This window comes from Chenopodium quinoa, unplaced genomic scaffold (genome assembly GCF_001683475.1).
Source record: "Chenopodium quinoa cultivar QQ74 unplaced genomic scaffold, ASM168347v1, whole genome shotgun sequence".
NCBI lineage: Eukaryota > Viridiplantae > Streptophyta > Magnoliopsida > Caryophyllales > Amaranthaceae > Chenopodium > Chenopodium quinoa.
The window spans coordinates 147,020-164,806 of NW_018742334.1; the positions used below are offsets into that span (position 1 = coordinate 147,020).

General features: G+C 35.1%; 1 protein-coding gene and 1 pseudogene across 1 annotated transcript; one reads left to right on the forward strand and one right to left on the reverse strand.

The window, feature by feature from the left end:
- The first annotated feature begins 3,751 nt into the window (after positions 1–3,751).
- On the forward strand, positions 3,752–5,823 carry LOC110692467. Its single transcript, XM_021869468.1, has one exon. The coding sequence runs from the start codon at positions 4,087–4,089 to the stop codon at positions 5,518–5,520; it is 1,434 nt and encodes a 477-aa protein (XP_021725160.1). The 5' UTR covers positions 3,752–4,086; the 3' UTR covers positions 5,521–5,823.
- Positions 5,824–10,844: 5,021 nt separating this feature from the next.
- On the reverse strand, positions 10,845–15,965 carry LOC110692470 (annotated as a pseudogene).
- Between the last annotated feature and the right edge of the window lie 1,822 nt (positions 15,966–17,787).

A 17,787-nucleotide genomic window follows, 5' to 3' on the forward strand; every position in this document is an offset into this window, starting at 1 on the left:
CTATTCATAATTGATCCCGTTAAAAAGTTACAAATGCCATTTTTATCACTATACCCTGATTTAAACTTACTCTGTAATATGGTTGTACTTGTACAAGAGAGATTGTTATATATACATGGGTGCACCGTATACCAATGAGTATTTTGTTCTCATTTTGATGATTATTTTCTATTTAATCATCAAATAAATAGCAAAAACTAATCTTGAGTTAGTTAGATGTACGGTGCACTCTATAACAAATTCTACTTGTACAAACAGTTGTTCTATGTGAAATAGCGAAATTTCATATGATTACTCCTTGTTCAAGGACTATAATATAAGCAAATAGATGTTAACTAAGTTTAAGCCTTTAAGGGTGATATAATCCTCTAATTAAAAATTGCTATATTCAATCACCAGATAATCTAGTCACATAAAATCAGCATATAAAATAATATTTCGTTGAAATCTTCTTGTAATTTACTGTTAAATAAGTATTGGCGAATTAATTATGTCACTTTGCACATGCGCAGGCGATATGATACTGATTGCCAGATTATTCCAAAACAAAAGAGCTCACCTACTTTAATCATTATTAATTTTGCTAATTATTTACCCCTTTATTACTACAAAAAAAATTTACTTTTAATTTATTATAAAATTGCAGCCATTTAAAGTTCGTATTTTGCAAATTGCAGCCATTTAATTTTTTTTTTGCAAATTGCAGTTCAAAAGTTCGTATAAATTGTAAATTGCAGCCCGATTCAATTTTTTCATCGGCTTACAAGTTGAAAAATCTTTGGTTAAGGTTTTAGGGGTCATTTAAGCCCTTAGGGACCCAAATTGAGCTCGGAATCAGCAAAAAAATAACTTAAGTGTCTCATATTTACAGTTTCCCACAAATCGATACATTTTTGTTACGCAAAACGAGATACTTGCGTTATTTTTTTGCTAATTCCGAGCTCGATTCGGTCCCCTAAGAACTAAAATGGCCCCTAAAACCCTAATCGAAGATTTTTCAACTTGTAAACCGATGAAAAAGTTGAATCGGGCTGCAATTTACAATTTATATGAACTTTTGGACTGCAATTTGCAATTTTATTTTTAAATGGCTGCAATTTGCAAATTTTCCTTATTATATATGCAACTCTTAAAATAAAAATTAAACAATAAATACATTTTATAACGGATATGATATTATATACTACTATATAATTAAACGTATAACAGAATCACTTGCCGATCTATTAATACTTAATCAACCAACATACATGTGATTTCGCTTCTTATTTATTAGAACCCTTGTGAAGACTGTATATGTCATTTTCGTTTACTTATTTACAAATGCAAATGGGTAGTTAGATTACTTGATTGTTTGACCACACACTAACAGAGAGAGAGAGAAAACCATGCATGATGCCAATCAAATAGAAGAACATGGGTATGGCGCATGAGGAGACATATCAAAGACATGAAAATTTTGGACCACTCTTGTAAATTATTTTTCTATACAATAAAATAAAAATAAAAGCATGCAATGTGTCCAATTTTATGAAATTATCATGACATTTTGTAAAGTTTGCAGCCTACCCAGGAGCATAAGCTATCATTTATATCATGCAACTCAAAGACAACACTAGTATTATTACTACTTCTCTTAGTTTCCCAATTTGATCATCAGTTCATGCGGTTTGAACTCTCTTTTTTCAACAATTATCTTTTACATGCCATTTCTTCTTTACATGTCATTTATTTTGTTGTTAAATTTGCTAACTTGCAAGGTTGTTGAAAGTACATGTTTGTCTTCTTGGTCTGGAGATCAGATCGTGGAAGATATTAATAGAAAATTAAAGGATATAATTCAAGAAATCATACCATTTTTGAAGATTTTTTAAGGATTTTAATGCCGAAAACTAGTAATAGCAGGGTGCATCCTACGGTCTTATAATATTGTTTGAAGACCTGAATACCCACTAGTTAGTCACATAAAGGCTTGTGAAGCCCTAGAGTCAATGTCAAGCTAAGAGGCTAGTTGTAACGTGTTAAATTATTAGTTACGAAACAATTTATATGGTTTCTATCATTTTAAAGGCCTCCCAAGTTCTTACGGATTTCATTAGGAACATATTGTCGAAAAGGTAAGGAGATTATCTATTCCTAATAATCTCAAGCATCCTCATCACTTAGCAATATTCGAACTCCAAATCTCTAAGAAATGAGATAGTAATCTTTAATTATATTACCAAGTGACCCAAGACATTATATACCAAACAAATACCATATAATTGAGTAATTGAGTTCAAACTTCAAACCATATCCCTTTAGTTTGTAGGTACTAGGTAATAGATGATCATTTTAGAATATGACAAGCTAATTAAGTGAATGCATGAACCAATATAGACACGAAAGTCTGGTTAAATGCAGCTTATATATGCACATGATATGGCTTTTCAATCATTTCTTAGCTACAATTTGAGATTTTTTTGATGCTTCAACAAGTCTTTGATGAATAATTGATCTTTTGTTTGACCATGCATCATTGAATTTTGAAATTTTACTCCATCAAAGCAGAGAAACACCAAACTTCTTGTTTACAACTCTGGGTTCTTGATTATATTCAGTCCATTTGAACTACTGGCTAATTATTAAGGTAAACTTCTTCAACACTAAGGTGATACATTAGTAGGTAGCCTTTCAATTTCATCATATTCCTATTACGTCAACTATTAACTTTTATGAATTTGAGATACATACTAGATTGTCTAGATGAGATATAATAAGTTTCATATGATTACACTATGGTCGTTTTTGGTGATCGTTCCTTCTTAGCTTTCTGATCGATTGTTGGCTTTTGTTTAGAACTATTTTAAGCGTTAAAAAACTCTAAATGACTCAAAAATATGTTCGAAAAGACTTTTTAGATGATTTTAAAGCTACTAGCTAGTCTAACAATTAAACTGAAAACGTAATAAACTATGAAACGTTTATATTATATTATTGAGATTTTTGTTGTTTTATAAAAAATACTATGAGTATTATTTAACCCATCAATAAATTTCATTAAACATCTTTTTAAATAAAAAAACATTCGCCAATTAATTAAACAAGTCAAACTATAATAATAATAATCGATAATCAAACAACACCTACATCTCAATCACCTAACACATACGTATTATACTTGTATATGAATACCACATTGGGTCATGCAATTAGTGCCAAAAGGTTGCGTCTTTAGCCTCAACTCAGGCCCTCACCAGCAATTCAGCATATTAAAAATACTTCCAATGTTAATGGTTTTGATTTTTGAAGCAAATGAAAAGACATGATTATCTAAACTCCACGCTCTCTTCTTAAAGCTGATTACTAATTAGTGATTACTACTCCATAACACATCTTACAAAAAAACCCCAAACAAATTCTTTTAATTTAATTTTAAAAGTCTATTTTCACCCAAAACTTCCATCTTCTTCCATTATTTCCCCTATAGTATTCACTTTTAAAATAATATAATCACCTTCTATTAGTTGAACCTCAAATAATATTATCTTTAGTTAAAGATAAATGAAACTTTTATTTGAGAACGGAAGATATATACTACATCCGATTTATATTATATGCAATTTTGGTGTATTATGTGTGAGATATAAAAAATTTTCAAATTGCATATAATGCGAATTAGAGGTAATATCTAAATAAAAAGCGATTTGGAAAATCGAAGCCCCACAAAAGGACAAAGTTACCCCCATCCAATTGCAGCACACATGTGGGTTCAACACTCCAACTCCCTCCCCATTCCCACATTCTCCCTCTTCTCTATGTAATACATTCATTCACCATACTCTCATTTTGTGGATTCTAGTTTTAGTCTTCATTACTTTCTCTCTCTCTCTCTCTCTCTCCAATTTTAACTTGTATTTCTAGTGCTTTCACTACATCCCACGAGCTTCCACTTGCTCATTTATCTCCTTTTCCCCTTCATTCTTCACTCCAATAATCAATCACCCCTTTTAATTTCTTCTTCCTCTTATCTTCTTCTATAAGCTCTCCTCCCATAACTCATTTCCTCAATCATACCATTAAATCTTTACTTTCTCTCTCCTCCTAATGGCGAGAGAAACTACTTGGTTAAGCAGACTCAAATCACAAATTTCTCACAAACTTATTCATCCAACTTCAAAACTTGCTAGAACAAGATCTAGGAATGTTGGCGTTTTAGCTTTTGAGATTGCTGGTCTTTTTTCTAAGCTTCTTGCGCTACACCAATCTTTATCTGATAAGAATATTGTCCGTCTTAAGAATGAGGCTATCGCCCTCGAAGGAGTTCGAAAGATCGTCTCTAACGACGAGTCTTTCCTTCTTGGATTGGCGTGTGCCGAGATGGTTCAGAATCTTCATGTTATTTGTAAGGCCGTAGCACGGTTGAGTGACCGTGCTACGGATCCTACACTCCGGTCTTTTTCGGAGTGTTTGGAGGATTTTGCCAGCACAGGGCGGGACAATTATAATTGGGCCGCCCTGTGCGGGAAGGACCTAGAAGGGTTGGTCCGGAGGATAGACCGGTACATCGCAGCTACTGCTGCGCTGTACCGGGAGATAGAGGAGCTAAACTCGATACAAAATAGTTTAAAGAAAACGCCTCCGGAAGGTGCGTTAGAGGTCCAGCAGAAAGTAGTGTGGCAAAAGCAGGAAATTAAGTACGTGAAAGAGAAATCCCTTTGGAACCGAAGTTATGATTCCGTTGTCCTCCTTTTGGCTCGTTTAATATTTACTGTCCTTGCAAGAATTAAGTTTGTATTTGGGATCGGACAGAGTTACTACCCTCACCCAAGTACGCTTCCTAGAAGTCTCTCTGCTTCGGCCACTGTATTTCCTTCATCGGATCTCAGTGGCAATCATAATTCTTATGTGTCAGGGCCGTTAACATCCACCCCACTCCACCTCAACAAGAGGATGACTACAATTGGATCAGGGACCGGAAATAGAGTTGGGTTCTTTGAGTCTAGAACCAAGGACTTGACGCCACCCCCAACTACGTTGGGGGCGGCGGCCTTGGCATTGCACTACTCTAACTTGATCATTGTCCTAGAGAAAATGATCAAGTCACCCCACTTGGTGGGGTTAGACGCGAGGGAGGATGTTTATGCTATGCTCCCCAATAGCATAAGATCCTCCCTCCGCGTCAGGCTAAAAGGGGTCGGGTTCTCAGCAACCGACCCCGTTTTAGCCGCAGAGTGGAGGGACGCCCTCGGGCGAATCCTCACTTGGTTGGGTCCATTAGCACATAACATGATCAAGTGGCAAAATGAAAGAAGCTTCGAACAACAAAATCTAATGCCAAAATCAACCAATGTCTTGTTGTTACAAACACTACATTTTGCCAACAAAGACAAAACTGAAGCTGCTATTACAGAATTACTAGTTGGGTTGAATTACATATGGCGATTCGAGCGCGAAATGAATGCAAAAGCCTTGCTAGAATGCTCCAACTTCTTCTTCAACAACAAAAGTAGTTCTCCTATCAATAATCTACAATCATAGTACCATATTAACTTGTAATTTTGAGTTATTTTCTAAGGGGTTGCTTTGATTGATTTTTAGCTGTTAATTACTTTATTAATTAGAATTCAACTCATAAAAATGGGTGGATTGAATTTTGAGATCTCATTGATTGATGAGATCGATCAAAGGGTCTTCTAAGAAAAATCTGACCCTTAATTTGTATAGTTTGTAGTACTTGATTCTAATACTTACTTCTATAGTACAAAATTTAAGTTTGTTGTTGTACATGAAATATGATGGTTGAGTGAAATTTAAGAAAAATAACTACTACTATAATAATAAGTTGATGACTTTGTGATATATATTTGACTATATGATATAATTTCATTAAAATTATACTATATGATTTCCTACCATGTGAAATTGTTCTTTCTTGCAATACAATTATAATTACAGCTTGTCATTCTTTTGACATAGACCTATTATTTGCATTACCACATTTTAATGAATTCAATTACACACCATTATATCAATCAAGCAGTGAGGTACCAAATCAAAATCGTTTCGATTTTTCGATCTTTCTTATCTTAGCTACTACGATACCAATATCCAAATGATTGAACAAATGAATAATTATTTCTAATATACCTAACATTTTTTTTTTTATTTTTTTTTTTATTTTCATGGTGAACAAATGTTTTTGAATTGATTCAAAATTTTAACAAAAAAAAAAAAAAAAAAAAATCTTTGACGGTCATACTGTGATTCTAGGTTTACTAACCTAGATAATATTTATCTAATAGCGTGCGTTCTTGAAATTATTGAGTGGGAAAATCGAAAAAGGTATGTAATGTGAAGTACAGTATCATCAAACATAATACCGTACTATTATGAGTACTCGTATTTTCAACCTTGCAGTATGATTTCAGCATGCATAATTTTATAAAATTATTTGTTACTCGCGGAGTATTTTTCACTCACTCTCAAAATGCCTAGCCCGTTAAACTACACATTAGTAACACCATCACTCTTTCTATTTGAATTTTATTTCATAATGCAATTTTGTAAGAGATTTGAGAACTCTTTTACACTCATATCTTTATTTCTTGGTAATATAATGAATAATTCACTTTGTCACTATAGAGTATAGACAATTGAAGAAGAAGATTCGCATTACAGTTACAGCTGAAAACAATAAAGACAAATAAGATACAAGTATATTGCAAACTCTTAGAAATTAAAGTAAGAGACAATCATACCTGTCAAAAGACCTACTAATACTATAAGCTACAAATCTAAATCTAAAGGTTTCAAATTGGATTTATATTTTATTTGGTTTGGGTCATATTAGGTGCTGATCGAGTTGTTAGCTAGCTTTGATATTTGGCTTGAATTGGGTCGTCATAATCTATGGTTCGTTTAGTATTCAAATTTTTATCGAATAAAATTTCAGTCGGAAGAGCTTTGGTATAGTTCAAAATTGAATTCCGTAGTTCGGCATATAGCTTGGATCATATAATTCAACTTTAGTAATTAAATAATTAGATACGAGTTAGTTTTATCACGTTTATAAAATAGTTAGGACTATATTGCTTGAGGGGAGTGGAAAAAGTCTAGCTAGGAGCCTACGACGATTACTTTGAGATATGAGGAATTTTTTATTTTTTTATTTTTGAAAAAAAAAATATATAATTTTAAATCTTGACTCTGAAGTTGCAAAATGGAGGGACTATTTGGTGCAAATTAGTCAACATATATGAAAGTTTTAGAAAAAAGTAATGGAAAATTAATTAAACTAAGGGTATCTCCACTAATTAATTGGAATCTATAAAATGATTAGTGCTCTCTAAAAGTCAAAAAGTATAACAGTGAAGTATCTAGCTATTAGTGCTACATACATAAAATCTTTAGGTTATAAATAATTTTAATAGACATAAGCAAGCTAAGGTCACATATATTGAATAGTATACTTTCGGCTACAAAAAACAGTTAGTTCAAGTTTTGCTTTTAGCCGTTTTATTAATTTGAGGTTAGTTAAGTAGATGCTAATTTTATAGGGTACGAATATAATTTACTGGTCTTCTTGTTCTAGCTTTGCGAGAAGACTAGTCTTCATGCATGTTTAATAATTAAAATTGATTAGTGAACATGTGAGTGAAATACTAGATATAGGGTTAAGATTCCTTATTCCCTTAGGTTGATGTTATCGAATAGAATAAGAAGATTAGGCCAAATTAGGAAAGATTATTTTATGTCATATCTATCATTCATGACAATGTCTTTAGTTGAATTTCACTAAAGACTACCTTTCTTTCGACGAGTTTAAAATGTTATACTGTACTCCGTAACATATAATAGAGAAGCATTCAATTTAGGAAATTTTGATTTTTACCACCTTCAAATAACGACTTTGTCGAATTTACCACCTCCAAAAAAAAAAACATTTACTTTACCACCTCATAAAAAAATTAAACATCAGTTTTACCTCCAATCACCTCCAACTAACGGATTCCGTCCAAAAATCCGTTAGTGGGGCCTACCTTGCACACGTGTCGCCATATTATTGGTTAAGTTTTAAAAAAAAAATAAAAAAAACAAAATAAAAAATAAAAAATCCCCATCAAGCAACCGATGGTTGCTGCCACCATAGGGACCCCCACCGCCGGACTGGCTACGACCAGCCCCACCACCTAACCGTTACAACCAGCCCCCACCACCTAATCGCTACCAGCCACCGTCGGGACCCACAGCCACCGCACCGATTTTGACCTCAAAACCCTAGCCACCACCTAACAGCTACGACCAACCCCACCACCTAACCGCTACCACCGCACCGCACACCACAACCGCGCCGATTTCGACCCCCTTTCCACCAATTTTCGACCTCAAAACCCTAGTCAACACCTAATAGCTACGACCAACCCACCACCTAATCGCTACCACCGCACCGCACACCACAGCCGCACCGATTTCTACCCCTTTCCACCAATTTCCGACCTCAAAACCCTAGCCACCACCTAACAGCTACGACCAACCCCACCACCATCCAAACCCAGACCAGAAACAACCGCCACCCAGACGCGAAACCACCCCGACTCAAAACCACCACCATCCAAACCCAGACCAGAAACAACCGCCACCCAGACGCGAAACCACCCCGACTCAAAACCACCACCACCCACCAGAAACCACGCCAGCCAGACGCGAAACCATCGCGACTCGAAACCACCACCACCCAGACGCGAAACCCACACGAAATTCCGACCAACCGAGGTAGTTGATTTCGTTGCTGGTTGGTTGACATGGAAGATCGGGGAAGAAACGTAAAAAATGTGGGCCCTACTAACGGATTCATGGACGGAATCTGGTAGTTGGTGGTAAAATCGATTTTTTGGAAATTTTGGTGGTGGTAAAGTAAATCTTTTTTTTGGAGGTGGTAAATTCAATTAAGTGGTTATTTGAAGGTGGTAAAAATCAAAATTTCCTTCAATTTATCTAAATTAGTAAAGGACGAAAATTTTGTTATTCACCCAAACTACTCTTTATACATTATCAGTAAAATAAAGATGATTCAATTATGGATTATTCATTTATGTTCCGTACATCAAGAGCTATACAACTTGTGTGTCACTTGATAAAGCAAAGAGCCAAAGACACATGCATTAACACTTGACTTACCTCATTAGCGAATTCTGATCAAAAAGCCCATAATAAATAACTCGCTGGTTGCTTGTTTTCGGCCCAAAAGGCCTGCTGCAAAGCCCACTTATAAGCTGCTGCATATTTTTCTACCTGGTCCACAGTAGCATGCCTAATTATTTTCTTGCATTCTAAAGTATAAACCTTGCAAAAACTTGGCCTGCTTTCTGTAAGTATGTTTACATTGCTGAGCCTTTAGATATAATTACCATTCACAAGAGATAATTACCAGTAATCAGATCCGTAGATGGCGAAAAGCCGAAATCAAGAACAAAGTGCCTTATTATGAAAAATCTTATATGGCACTTCTTTAACATGTTGATGTCATTAGCTGTTCTCGAACTTATGTCGCGTTCTTGGCTAGACAAGGACATACATCAATTTAGCCTATACACTAATGTCCTTATTTCTCAGATTGCTTAACATAATTCTTTGCACCCACTGACCCACATTACATATATCTTGAGAGTTTGTTCAAGTTTGTATCATATTCACTGCATTCTGCCATTCTTGTATGATCAAAACTTTCAAAGCAAAATCCTTTTATTATAATTTTGTAATTTTAAATCATTGTTTATTGTACAGGCAACTGATACGAAAAATCATGTATTGTTCTTATGTTATATTACTTGAGCGTTCAATTAAGAGTTCATACAGATCACGACTCACAAGAGCGAATCTTGTAACTTACAGTTCACCGGAGATTTGGATTTCAATTTGTCACCTCATTGTGTTGTTTTAATGCATCAAATTTGTTATAATTATTCCAATAAACAGCTATAACTTCAGGTCAGTCCAATTTTCACTCTAATATTCTAAGCACATCAGCATTTACAAAGTCTATCTCCAGATATTTGAAGATGCAGAATTTATACTTACTGTGACTTGGCGATAGTAAAAATTGAAAGTAGGATATCTCTTGCAGCCACTAATACGGTTTCCCTGTTGTCATGGAATGTTTAAAAGTTTTTCATTGTTTAAGCACTTATATACAAAAAACCACTAATACAGGAGCATACAACAAAGTAGAAATCGAAGTATACAAGACAGACAGAACCATTATATCAGGAATTACATGGAAAATCATAATAAAAAGCATATCTATACAAGTAGGAATTCAACCACACATAATTTATGCAAGTGTTTGTTGAGAACATCATCCTAAGCTGTTTTTCTATCAAATCAAAATAAAGAGATATATACAAGAGAAATAAGTAGTTTGCAAGAATCTAAAATTACATTGGCATTTGGTAAGAGAGTCGACATGGTTCCATCATGAGGAAGAGTGGCTCATCGTTATGTGACTTCTGTCACATGTTATTGCCCATTCACAGTTCAGAGTATTGAGCTCTGGACACTTTTCACCAGGGCAATGGCCTGCAGCATGAGCACCATAACTAAAATGCAGTTAAGTCCAGAGTAAGCAATTTTAGCGGTTTTAGAAAAGGTGATGAGTATTTACATGCACCAAGTTCACAAAACTTTGCCTACTGACTTTTAGGGCAGGAATCTGCCATACCTGAAAATAAATTTAAGACGAAAATGTTACATTAAGAGCAGAACAGCAGAAATAGCTTTGTTTAAAGGGTTATTTGATCAAATGCAGTCAGGTGGATGAGGCAAGTAACCCAAAAACTAGTTCAGACAGTTGTAGCTATCTTGCCTTGAAAATTAGGAGACAGGAATTCCAGCAGTGCTCATAGGAGTAATGGACTTCACAACAGATGGCAAAAAATCACAAACAACTTGTGCTAGCTCAAAAGTTTGAGGAGCACCATATCAGTCATCAGGTTGAGTAGGCAACCTGCACCAAGTTCAGGAATTCTGCATGATAATGAGCAGACAAATTAATATATGAGTTCAATAGCCTCAAAAAACAAACACATAAAAGAGGAAGAATTAAGTAATCATTCATAAATAAATTACAAGACAAAGAGTAGCGAGGTAGATGACACAACATTAAGTCAATATCAAATATAAATGACAATCATGTTCAAACTTGTAAATATCATAATTCTTAAGATATATATATATATATATAATAATATAATAATAATATATATATATATATATATATATTCAAGAAAAGAAATGCGCGCCCCTTCGGGATAGGTAACTCCTGAGGCCTGAGCATCAATGTCTGGATGTACAAGGGATGTACTTCTACTTCCTCCGCTCAATAATATATTGCCTACTTCCATTTTGAAGGTGTTCGAGAGGGTATCTATGACCATCAATAGTTTATGTTACGTAATAATTATTTACACATTGAGACGAAACTAACACCATATATCACAAAGGCTATTGAATAATTCATGAATTTTGTGGCACAAGTAGTGAAAACTCGGAAACACTAAATGCATTAATTATATAAATCAAAGAACAAGGAAAGCAATTGGAAATTTAGTTAACTGAAAAAATCTTAGGGAAAGAAGACTTACTTCCAATGCAAATAAAGGGGATGTGTTGAATGTAAGACCAATCCTCCCCTGGAGGAGACCAATCCTCCCCTGGAGGATCTAATTGAAATCTTCTGTCCAGACTTTCTGAACACTGGAAAACCTCAAGTTTCCTGAGAGAGGTGAGTTTGGGCAACCAATTTGGTATTGCTTTTAGTTGTCCGCAATTACAGATTTCAAGGATTTTGAGGTCAGTCAAGAATTGCATCCGGTCAGGCAGATTTAACACCTCATTGTCACCATCTATGGTCAGTCTCTCAAGACACTGTAAAGCCTCCATAGGCAGCAAATTTAGCCATCTCACATTGTCTGTTCCTACCTTCCTTAATTTGGGAACTGGAAAAACATTACCATTTGAAGTAGTTGCGGCTGAGGGACACAGAGGAACACAAGTCAGCTCAGGGCAGCCCCTTATTTTTAAAGTCTTCAGAGCAGAAAGACATGGTATCAGTTGTGAGTTACTGCTGCTATCTTCCACCCCTCTCCTCCATCCTTTCAACTTCGGCAGATTGGATAGCCCAAGTTTTTCAAGGGAAGGAAAGAATGATAATTGTTCTTCAGAATAACTTCCCAGCCTAGACAAAGTGGAATCAACACATAAAAGACTTTCTTCTTCTATGTACTCAAAACTTACCATATCAAAAAGACTGAGTGATTTCAAATGAGGCAAATTTCGCAAGCATGGCAAGTATTTTAACCCCTCACAGTATTCAAGATGAAGCAATACAAGATTTGTGAGGAGCGAAATCCAACCAGGCAATATCACACCATGGTATCCCCGCACATCTAACATCTTCAGATTTGAATGTGGCCGGAGATCTTCCATCAAACTTAATATTGCCTCTTCATCCATTCTATCAACTTCTGAGTCATCTCTGAAATCCTCCTCCTCATCACCAAAATTTTCCTCCACATAATAATCTTCTTCCTCATAATCCTCATCAAAGGTGAAACCAAACTGGATGGCATCAAGATGTTTCAGATAACTCAGGTATAATCCTTCCCTACTGTAATCTTTAACAACTTCCACAGCATTTTCAGGCCACCTGATTCGAATTCGCAAATTTTTGAGATTTCTGAGAGACTTTAGGTCCTCCAGCCCATAAAACCATTGCTTCCAACTTAAACAACTGCCTTTACCGCCCACTACAAAATCACTAAGCCTCTGAAGACCAGTCAATTTACTCATGCCCCTAGGCATATATTCTAGCTTATCGCATTCTTCTATATCCAAGAACCTAAGCTTAACAAGCCTGCTCAAATCTTTTGGCAACTCTTTCAAACTCTTACAACCAGCTAATATCAAGGTTTGTAGATTGTAAAGTTTGGTAATAGACTTAGGAAGCTCTACCAAATTTGAGTTAGAAAGATCTAAGTACCTCAAATGCAACAGCTTACCAATGGAGTCGGGCAACCTTTTTATATTTGACCCACTCAGCTCCAATGCCCTTAGGCGTCTACAACTTGCTAGAGACTCTTCTAATGCCTTCACAGGATATGGATGAACTTCTTTAAAATAAGACCCAGCAAAAAGAGAACGAATATGAGTCTTACCCCAAGAGTATTTTCCATATTCCCCCACACAGGCAACTGATAGATGACGGACTTTTTTTATCTAGATTGCTACTAATGGTATCCGTTACATAGACTTCCTTCCCTGAGACACTTTGAGCGATATCATGCATGAGATCATGTATTTTACATGAGGTGATCTCACCGGATTTATCTTTATTAATGTCTTGGAAGAAACATCTCCTTAACAAAATCGAAAAATATTCCTTGCCAGCATCCTCAATGCTTTGACCTTCATCCAATGGAACAATAAAACCCTGTGCCATCCATAGGCTTATCAAGTCCTCCTTACAAAACACAAAATCCTTCGGAAACAAAGCACAATAGCTGAAGCAGCTCTTTAATGGAGATTCAAGATGATGAAAACTCAGCTTCAATATGGGGATAATGCCATTTTCACTCTCCCTGATGTTGGCTAATCCAATCTCCTGAACTGATTGCCATCCACTTATTCGCGTCTTGACCATACAAAAGACTTCCCACAATTTTTATTGCAAGAGGAACCTGAGCACATTTATCAACAATCTCTAGCCCAATCTCAACCAAGTTATCAGGGGGGTTGTACTTATCTGGTCCAAAGGCTGTCCTTTCAAACAAATGCCATGAATTTTCCTTTGACAAGCCTTGTAGCTCATACATTTGACCACCACCTATAACTGTTGCAGTTTTTTGCGAACGTGTAGTTACCACAATCCAACTTCCCTTTTGACCTCCAATCAAATATTTTACCAGTTCACACCATTGATCACGATTCTCAGTCCATACATCATCTAAAACAAGCAAGAATCTTTGGCTTGCTAGTTGTTCTCGAAGTTGGCTTTGCACTTGATCCATGGCGGTACCCTCGTGCTTTTGGCCAGTGATTAATGTCAAAATCTTTTGAAGAATCCCAGCAATGCCCAACTGTTTCTGAACTTCATCAGAGACACAAGTCCATAACCTCAATGGAAATGCAGTTATGACCCTTGGATCATTAAACACAAGTTGGGCTAGAGTAGTTTTGCCCAACCCTCCAATTCCCACAATAGAAAGGAAACTAACATCACCCTCAACATCAGAAGCAAAAAGCATACTAACAATTTTCTCCAAGTCATCCTCTCTTCCAATGATTTCAGCAGCATCCACATAAGAACAGGTCTCAAGCCTTCTCTTCCTGATAGGTTCAAGATCATGCTTAAAGTAAAAACGAGTGTTTAAAGCAATAGCATCCAACTTCATCTTGATCTCCTTAACCCCATGAGACATCCAGTAAGCAACTACTAGTGGGTTGGAATCAGAAAAGAAGCGACACACTTTTTCAGATACTCGACTATCAGCCTCCAGGAGTTGCTTCTGCTGAGCCAGAGTAGCAAATTCATCCAACAGATCATCGGCTTCAAAGACTGCATCCTTGAGCTCCTCAATCTGAACCTTTTCTTGATGGGATAACTCCTGCTTAGTCTCTGCATCACGGAGCATAGCAGTGATGGCTTCAATACTGTGTTGAAGATCATCAACCCCAAGTTGTGATTTGGAGCTTGAGAGTACCTCTTTGAGCTGCGAGCATTGCAGTGCTGCAAACAGCGTTTGAGCAGCAGATAGGGCCGTGCCTACGATGTCCATTATTCGATACAACACAATCACAATGGTACTTGGAATGAATGAGTGAATGAATGAATGGTGATTAGCTAATGAAGTACACAAAATTACAATACGATTACAATTTCAAAGTTATGCTAGTTAGCAATTGCTAACTGTAAAGACAAAGGGTATAAGTCAATTTAAAGTTGTTTCAAAGTGAGTATTCAATACAAAACTTTAAAAAGCAAAAGTACTCATTACAATATTTCATACAACAATCAGTAAAAGTTATATTCCAATTTCCTTGAACTTGCTTGTTTCTTTCTTAGATGTTTCCCTTGTCAATTATTACCACTTCAACAAATAAATATTTATCTGTTTGAAGACAAATTAATTACAAATTAAAGTTACTGTCTTTGTAAATGTTCAGTGGAATATCTAACAGCATGCTTTAATCTATACCCAAAACAAGTACTCCATACTTTAATTTAAAAAAATAATAATACCAATGCTTTGTAATAACAATAACAAGAAAAAGAAAATTAAAGGGAAAAATGAGATAATTTAGAAAGAAAGAATTAGTAAAATATGAATCTAACCTCCATCAATGTTAATCTGAGGACACAATAAAGGCAAATCATAATCTTTGACGGCATTAGACACTGCGCCTCCATCATAATCTTCATGAATACATTGGATGAATTGGGGAAAGTTAAGGAAATTATTTGCATATTGTTGCAGACTTGTGGCGTTGTGGTCTGTGGGTACACGGCTACACGAACTCTTTTCAATTTCATGAGTAAATTGGATCCTCTATCTTGTTTATAATTCATATTCATTGTCTAACCCTCTAAAATTATGTTTGGTTCAAGTTGTTTTGGGTGAAAATACTTTTTTTTTTTTTTTTTTTTTTTTTAAAATAAAATAAAATTATAGTACATTTTTAATTAGTTATTTTTATACGGCTAGTAGCAATAACTGCTGAAATAAAACATTCTACAGTCTACACTATTTTATGATACTCTCGTATATCTCTCCTTACATGTACTCCATATTAGTCCTAAAATTCCTAACCCAATCACATTTTCTTAATCTTTCTCTTCTCGCATCTCTTACTTGTACATAAACTATTTATCCATCATTTGTTTTACTCCGTATAACTTTATAACTCTCTAACAAACCTGACTTACACAATATTTTAACAAATTCAACAGTTCGTGCCGGTCAAACTTATATTACAATGCATTTAGTTCACAAACATTTACCTACTTACTTTCTAATGCAGAAATTTACCTTATCTAAAAGTTTGAAACTCAGTTTTTAGACAAAAATGACAAACTCAGTTTTTAGCTCAAAAGTTTTAGGAACACCATAGATCAGTAGGCAACCTGCGCCAAGTTCATGTAATAATTGCAAGTAACTCATGTAACCAACCTTCCTTCTAAAATGTGATCCACAAACCCATGACAAAAACATAAGCAGCTGCAGGGTCCACATGGATTATATGATTATATCACATGAGATGAAATTATTTGCTGGCCCATAATAGCATAGCCTTATAATTTCAATTTGTGTTTAAAATGCAGAATACTTGGATATAATTACCAATTTATTATTAACAGTTTTAATACAGTGGATAATTACATATTAACAAACATATCACATGTTATGGCAGAATAAAATTACCAGTTATACAGTAGTTGATTTCCAAATTACAGATTCATTATAGCAGCAACTTTCAAGGTGAAAATTTCTGCAAGAATCCTTCACCTTTAAAGTTTTCACGACATTTGGTGTGCCCTTCCAACAAAGATTTTAAGACACGGGTGTGCTGTGCAGCCATTATAACAATTTAATGATCAAGTAAAGGATCGCTATGCCTGTTTTTCTTTCAATGGAGCATGATCCCAGAAATGAAGAAATGAGAACCAAAATTTATAATTTATGATAATTTGCCTCCTCATGATTGACTACATACAAAGAAGGCCATAAAGGATCGCCTTTTTCAGTCTAATTTAATCTACCACAGAACATCCTGTAGTATCAGCTAAAGTACATTTGCACCAACTTATACAGAATTTCTAATAACTAGAACCATCTAAAGAATCCTTTTATCATTATATTTAGCTATTACCTAGATATTTAGTTAACAGATCATACAAGTCACAACTCATGAACGCGAATCTTGCAACTTGCAGTTCACCGAAGATTCAGATTTCAATTCGTCGCCTTATTCAGTTGTTATGATGCATTAATTTTGTTATGGTCAATTCCATCTGACAGCAGTACTTTCAGGTCAGTCCAATTCCTACTTTAATATTCTAAGTTCATCAGCATTCAGAAAATCTCTCCAGAATTTTGAAGATACTCAAAAATTTTACTTGCTTCGTCATAATAGAAATGGAAAGTAGGATCTCTTGCAGCCTCTAAAATCATTTCAACTTTCATGAATGTGCATAAATACAATTACTACTAATACAGTTGGTCTTCCAACAGGATGCCTCAAGCAAAAGTTAAAATGTTTTTCAACGTTTAAGTATTTATATACAAAAAAATACTTATACAAGAGCATACAATTAAGATGAAATTTAAGTATACAAGATGGACAGCTCCATTATGCCAGGAATAAAAAAAAAAAAAAAAATAATAACAAAGAGCATTTTTTACACAAGTAGGAATTCAATTACACATAAGATGAAGAATATTTAGTGTTTACATTGGCATTTGGCAAGAGAGTTGACATGGTTCCACCATAAGGAAGATTAGCTCATCTTATGTTACTTATTGCTGCCCATTCACGGTTAAAAGTATTGAGTCTGGACACTTCTCATGATGACAAATGGCCTGCATCCATGAGCACCATGACTAAATGCAGGTAAGAATAAGAAGTTTAAAGTAAACCATTTGAGTGGATTTAGAAAAGGTACTTTAATGAATATTTACATGCATTTAGTTCACAAAACTTTACCAATTAACTTTAATGTTCAAGGGGTTCATTCAACCCCCAGATTTTTTG

Excerpts from the sequence above, each read along its gene's own strand:
- LOC110692467 (XM_021869468.1), top strand. The coding sequence starts at position 4,087 with ATGGCGAGAGAAACTACTTGGTTAAGCAGACTCAAATCACAAATTTCT.